The following is a 7164-nucleotide window of genomic DNA, read 5'->3' as shown; positions in this document are numbered from 1 at the left end:
CGTCGCTCGCGGTATACTGAGCTTTCGGTCACGGGAGAACGCTAGTTTGTGTTCTCCCCTGACCCTTAGGAGAACTTTGGGGAAAAGCCCTGACCCCATAGTTCTCCTTTAAGTGCTCGTTTTGTCTAGGCAGCTAACATAACCGAGTTATGCTCACTTGAACCACAATCCTAGCTGGCTCTTAGACCGGTCCCTGGAGCCTTGCTCACCTCTGCTCCGGTGGTCTAAGGTCCTGTGAGTCATCATATCTTATACAGTGTATAGGACATGAGGACGCTGAAAGACATTCCATCGCTGGAGCAGAGAAGGACAAAGGCTGAAGGTACTGGTCTAGGAGCTAGCTGGGATCAGGGTTCGAATGAGTATATCTTTGTTATTGTAGCTCCCTAGACAAAACAAGCACTTGTGGGGAGAAGAGAGTGGCAGTCGTAGTTTTGAGCGGGCTCGAGCAAACTCAGGTGAACTGGGTTCGCACCAAGCTGAGGATCATCACTAATGGATCATCACTTACTCTCACATGGATAAAAAAGAGTAACAACACGCCTTGTAAGAGAACATGTTTCATACTTTCCTTTCCAGCGAGAGGTGAGTGCAGTCTTCACTCTCTTACAGAGCTAGGAGCACCGATACTATTGCAATTCTTCCGGTGTGTCACTAAAACCTCAACAATAAATTATGGGGCTTTATAGGTGTTGAGAAACCACAGTCAAAAAATAAATTTGAGATGTTTTTTATGTAAAAATCATCAATTTATTGGATTCAATTAAAAATTTATAAATAAAATGTATAATTTAAAAAAAAAGCATCAGTGTGACCGTAGACTCCGTACAAAGATCCGTCAAGCATAAATGCTCCCTGCAAAACAAGACAGACAGCGCCTTGTCCTCGTGTATTACCGTTCATTAATAATGAACATAGAAATTGACATAAAAAACTACTCACATGGTAATAACTGGATAAAAGGTACAAGGCAGATCCCACAAAAGCTACCTCACTAGCTGACGCGTTTCAGGGGATATTCCCCCTTCCTCAGAGCTCTGAACGGGGGGGATCATCTTTGGTGAAATACTATTAAAGACTCTTGAACTTGTCAAAGGTTGGTGGAGCTGAAGCTTTTCTTATTGCAACACTGACTCTGATTAAAGTGTCGAGGCAATTTTTTTCCACTCTATAGCTGTTTTTACCTTTTTAGATTGTTGCCCTATAGCCAACATCCCCGCCTACTTCTCTACTTTTGTCTTCCTCTCCTACAGCCTGAAGCCCAAGTGAGTGCAGTGTTTTTAAATGTAAGAACATATTTTGGAACAGAATGACAAAGCCTTTGGTGTCTTTAGAGCTCCTTTAACTTCCGCTTGAGTGTTTCTAGTAAAGAGGTAGTTACCACTGAGTAGTCATTTTAAAGCAGATATGGATCTGCAATAAAAAGTGTCCATCTTTGGTTGTATAATTCCAGGAGGAGAATTGATTTTTAACAGAAATTGAGAGTCTTTTTAAAGTGTATTTCCACTTTTACAGCCAGATTGGGATAGCACCTACTTTCTATATGTTATATGTTCCTGTTCACATAGCATAACTTAAAAAAAAAAAAAAAAGTAAAACATGCTGCTTACCTTTTTACTTTCTGGAACCCCCAAAAACTGAAGTTTTCCCCTGCTTTGTGCTGTTAGGGCAGTGGCCGGGGGGTTATTGTTTATCATCCTCTAGAACTCTTTACCCCAACCTGTCTGACTATCTCCCACTCTGACTGCCTTTAGGCGATCCCTCAGGGAAGCCTATCCCACCTCAACCTGACCACTGAACTATCACTTTCTCAAACAATTCATCTCCACACAGCTACCTCCTCATGTATCACTTGCCCCTCCCTTTTTAGATTGTAAGCCCTCATGGGCAGGGCCCTCCTAACCATCTTGTCTTGTGATTGTAATGTCTTCCTTATATTGTAAAGCGCTGCGCAAACTGTTGGCGCTAAATAAATTCTGCATAATAATAATATTATTAATAATACTTAACACTGTCTGTACTATGCTGGCTGATCGCATTATAAACTTGATTTGAACAATACACCCAAGGAAAAAGCCGCACACTGCTGTTCACCAAATTGCAAACTAGGTGGGGAATTCTGTTATGTGGGAGTTTGGTAGCCCTGGGTATTATAGACTCAATTCTGGACGATATGGTGATCTGTTTCTGTGATGTGTATACTTTATTGCTTTGAACAATATCATAACAAAGGGTTAAAGATCTCAAGGCATGAGCTCTGCATTGTATGTTAATAAGGTAAGCTGTAAGCTCTGACAAGATCCATGAGCTTTTGGTCTTCGTTCTATGAAAGGAGTGGTGGGATAGTGTAATGAAGGGGAGTATACTCAGTGGAGGGAGGCATGAACAAAGCACAGGTTCACTTTATGGTCTAGACTTCAGGAGAGCTAAAGGAGAGGACGTCACAGAGCTATTTATGAAGATGTGTCCTGTTATTTTAATGCAATCACTCTGTTCTACTCCTAGAGATTGGTGTGCATAAAGACTTGACTTTCAGCATGTTCATTTTACTAAGATTACTCTACAGAAATCATCTAACTTGTGTAATACAATACTTCAAGTAAAACTTTTTCAGTTGTATTTAAATCTCAGATTCAGATATTGGGTACCCCAGGGAATATCTGCAATTGTGGGGCAGCACAACAGTATCTGGGATTTCAGTGTGGAGGCCTCCAGTTCCTTTACATCAGGCGTTGGGCTAAGCTCTTCTCCTCTATTCCACTCACGATGCTTCTTCTCAGCACACTTCAGTGTCTCAGCATGTTTAAATAGCTAAGAGTTGATGATTGCAGCAACCCAGCCTGCCTTCTAAGTGCTTGAGGAGTGTTTATCCTTTACGCTGCTTAGATTAAAGTGGAGTCTAGAGCTAGGAATAAAGGAGACACCCACGCCGTTTGGGTTTAGATGAGCAATATCCCTTCTGATGGTGTCTTGTTTTTCTTTTTCAAGTTCATAAGATTTTCTGTGCTTCTGAGAAGTCACTGCTCTTCCAGTATTTTCATTTAGTTATTATGCAATTTGTTTTTGCATTCAAGATACCTTGATTCTAATATTTGAGCTAACGATAATGCTGTAATGAAACTTGTTACAGGAAATATGAAAAGAGCAAATTGCAAGGCAAATGACTAGTCAACAGCATTGCCTATGGTCTCTCTGCCACTGATTTTCCACCATCTTACCAAGCCTTATTCTGCACTGCAAATTGTGTGAATATTTCCAAGGTGCAGGGAGGAGTCACTTGCTATCCTTTATGATACACCCAATTTGATTTGTAAGTAGCTAATTCGCTTATGGTTAGGCAGCTCAGTTACCCACCGGTCTCTTTTAAACCCGGCGGATTTCCCGCCAATGTTACCCACTTCTTCTTTTGAGCTTGAGAAAGAGGACCTCCTCGAAACGCGTTGCTCCTTCACCACTGAACACTGAACACTGCCCCGTGCACGGCCTTCCTTGGTCGCTTGCCGCCCTCACTCCAGCACTTCCAAAAATACAGCCGCAAAGACAAGAGACACACAATCTACACAGCCTTTTGACCAGTGCCCAACCACCCCTCTAGCCTCACCACCAGTCCTCCGGCAAACACAGCCCCTGATCTGCCGACTACTTCACCATGACCCCCTGTCCTACCAACATGCCGGACGTTAAAACTTCCAGCAGCCATGTCCAGACCATAGGACCTGTCCTGCTCTGTCCTTACTCCTTTATCAGGTGGCCACTACAAACCCACAGCTTCACACAACACTCCTTGCATCGCCAGATCCTCCATCGGGGCCGCTCCCCCGCGCCCGGATCCCGGGCATCACAAGTAAGTTCCCTACTTTTGTTCACCTTTTTAATTCGAATCTCACAGAGACAGGCTGTCTCTACACTATTCACACATCTGGATTTTGCGCTCTTATTGCTCCATCACCACGTTCACAGGTTCCTCCTCCTGTTCTTAGAGCAGCACTCCAGACTGATCACATCCACACATGCCCCACACCTTCAAGAGAGCGCTGTGCTTTTTTTCTTGTTGTAGTTCAGTGACACAGAGTCTCCTAAAGGAGGTACTGGAAGCAACTCGGGGACAAAAAAACAAAAGATCTGTAGACCACAATAGATGTTAGAGTCCATAGAAAAGTTTAATAATTGTGCTGATCAAACAGCCTGTTATTCTTCCCTGCCTCGCTGTGCGAAGACAACCACCTTAGGACAGACAGGGGTAATAAAAAAATAAATAAAATAATTATAAAGACTGCCATTGCTGACCTTTTCTTCTGAATGTACAAGTTGCTTGGAATTCATACTGAACCAAGGACATTGATCATGAACAATATTCAGATTTTTATTAATGACTCAGCTTGCTGCAGGTCAGTGACTCAGAAAGTTTAGAGGAAACGAACAACAAGGCTATAACCACTTTCCGTAGGAGGCCATTGATGGCAGTTTACATTTATCTATCAGCACGGGTTTCCTGCACACGTCATGCAGTAGCTCGCTCTTATGTTGGGTTTCAGGTAATTGTACTGGAGAATCGAAATCACTTTGTGTGAGTTGATAGAATACATAAGTGAATCAAAGGTTGCTTTAATATATTGAACTGGAGTTGTTGTGTAACACAAGGAAGACCGTATATTGAAAAATGTCCAGAAACATTTTATATCAAATATTTCAATATCTCCAGCCTTACAGTGACACTAAACTCAGGAGTAAAATCATAAAAATACATTCAAGTACCTTAACTAATAACAACAATGTATCTTATTTGTGCATCAATCATCTCTAAATTGGTGGTGACACTGTCCTTCCTTCTGGAGGGTGGCTACTTTTGTTCCCCATGGTCCCTGTGTGCGTTGTAAAGTGCCACCGCTCCAAGTTCGCTCCTGTGATGGACTACAATCGCACGTTTAGTTTACAAATTTGTATTGAGATTGTAGTCCATCATGGGAGTGAACTTGGAGCGGTGGCTACTTTACAACACAAACAGGTACCATGGGGAACAAAAGTAGCCCCCCTCCAGTAGAAAGGACAGTGTCAGCACCAATTCAGAGATGATTTGAGGATCTACAGCCGAGTGATACACAAATAAGATACATTTTTGTCAATAGATAAGGTGTCTGAATGCGTTTTTAAGACTTATCACGTGAGTTTAGTGTCACTTTAAATTTGTCCTGTGTCTTCTTTCTCTGATCTAAAACAATCTGGGTATCGAAGGAGATCAATCTCTTTGTTTACTGTTATTTCTAGATCCTAAATAGTTTTCCTAAGATTTGTCAATGTCATTTGAGCTATACATGATCTGTCGAGCTCAGATATTCATGTCTGGATTGGCTGGACCCCTCTGCTACGGAGTAAAGTTCACTTACATAAACAATTTACGATTAAGGTGACATTTTAATTTCACAAAGTGAATCCACAGATATCTGTCGGTGTCCCCTTTTTTCTTTAAAAAAAAAAAAAAATGAAAAGAGAAGTGTCTGGAGCGCATTGTCTGGTATTTCCAGTGCGCCGCTCGCTCGTAAGAGGTTTCCTCCCCGCTGTGACTTCTTCTTGTGAAATCACAGAGAATTTACAGACTCTGCTGGGGTTTAAGGACAAGGTAGTTTTTCAGGTTAATTCTTTGAACTCCATGGAATGTATCACTAAAGAATTCCCTGGCTGGCGTTTCCATTAGATTTATCTTCCAGCAAATGTAAGGTGACTGAATGCTGAGTGCCAATTTATCTTTGATTTAGGAAACGCCTGAAGTACACTGTCGGCATTTTCTGTACTTCGAACTTTGTACGTTAGGGCTTGACAAAATCTCTGTTCACAGTTTTTGTTAACAGGGGAATTTTTAGATCGTAACCTCCCAGGTGCTGTCAAGGTATCCTTTTGCAACTGGCATTATTTAAATCATTTTACTAACATAATATTAGCCTCATTCATCAAATAAAACCGTATTGCCAAAAAGCAAGCATTTTAACACACATCTGTACTACGAAGTGGCATGGAATGAAAAAGAGATTGTAACTGTCAGTTAGGTTAGCATTGGTGTACTATAGGGATCGATACTGTGCCCAGTTCTTTACAAGTTATTAATTAATAATTTGGAGGATGAAGTAGATAATAGTGTTGCCATTTTGCTGATGACACAAACCTATGTAGCTTTATTCAAATTTAGTCTGAAAGTAAAGTTAGTAGTTATTTCCAAAAAGATAGCTTGTACAAGGAGCGCTAGATCCCTGGATTAGATTGGGTGTTCAGACTGGGGTGATGCTTAGGCCTTTGGAGCACTATGCCAATGCATGTAAGAAGAAGAGTGTTATATTACTCTTATAGTCCCAAAGCAAATTACTGGTCACAAACTTGGTTCAATACAGGTGGCTTTGAAAATCCCACTTCATCAGGGCTTAATAAATCTTAGAACTATATTCTGTGATTGATTATGCCATCTTTGCAGATCAGGTATGAAATTTAAAGTTTAAAGCATGCTACTATGGACAACGCAGGACACGGTAGGGAGGCTTCATGATCTAATGTGTTCAGAAATGTTTTCGTTGCCCATACAGTGGAAACCAATGCTTATTGATTTTCTGCAAGAGATCAGATCTGTCCTTGGGCATTTTTGGTCATTCACTGTGAGAATTCTATAAACCGTATAGCGAGCTATCTTTTGGATTGCTGTTAGATCATGGGGCCCCAGGCGTAAAAATTGTTTGTGTTAATAGTAGCCCATCAGTTACAGCTTTCTTTTCAGACTTGCACTAAAGAAATGACAAACTTTTGCCTCAGATGTTGCGTTTGCTGATATATTTTTTTTTTTACATTTTAGCTAGCTTCAGAAATCTACACTTTTGCCTGCTGCTTGTGGAATCATCATGCTGACACATTCCTGCAACAGATCTGCTCTGGAGGCGATCCGGCTGCTATTAGCTCATTGGAAAGAGCCGCATTGTCACTAAAAGGTTTGCTTCTTGTGATTTGCTGTAATCAGTTTTAAGATAGCCACAGGCATAGATCTTTTTATAATTGTCCAGCCACAAAAAGAACATTTTTTAATGCACAATCACCATTACGCCATAGGAACAACCCATGCCGAGATATCTAATGACATATTCACCAATAAATATATAATATAAATATATAGTATATAGTATTCTACTC

At 41.0% G+C, this 7164-nt stretch overlaps 1 protein-coding gene across 1 annotated transcript in view; it reads left to right on the top strand.

Moving 5' to 3' along the window:
* IPO11 (importin 11) overlaps positions 1–7164 on the top strand; it is a gene marked incomplete at its 3' end in the record, with an annotated part of 147463 nt that overhangs the window by 58396 nt on the left and 81903 nt on the right. The window contains exon 6 of the mRNA XM_018571001.1: positions 6833–6965. Within this exon, the coding sequence (XP_018426503.1) occupies positions 6833–6965 (133 nt within the window). The remainder of the gene's footprint in view (positions 1–6832; positions 6966–7164) is intronic.

This window comes from Nanorana parkeri, unplaced genomic scaffold (assembly GCF_000935625.1).
Source record: "Nanorana parkeri isolate BGI_ZX_2015 unplaced genomic scaffold, ASM93562v1 scaffold1652, whole genome shotgun sequence".
NCBI classification, from domain to species: domain Eukaryota; kingdom Metazoa; phylum Chordata; class Amphibia; order Anura; family Dicroglossidae; genus Nanorana; species Nanorana parkeri.
This window is presented reverse-complemented; position numbering and strand designations above follow the sequence as displayed.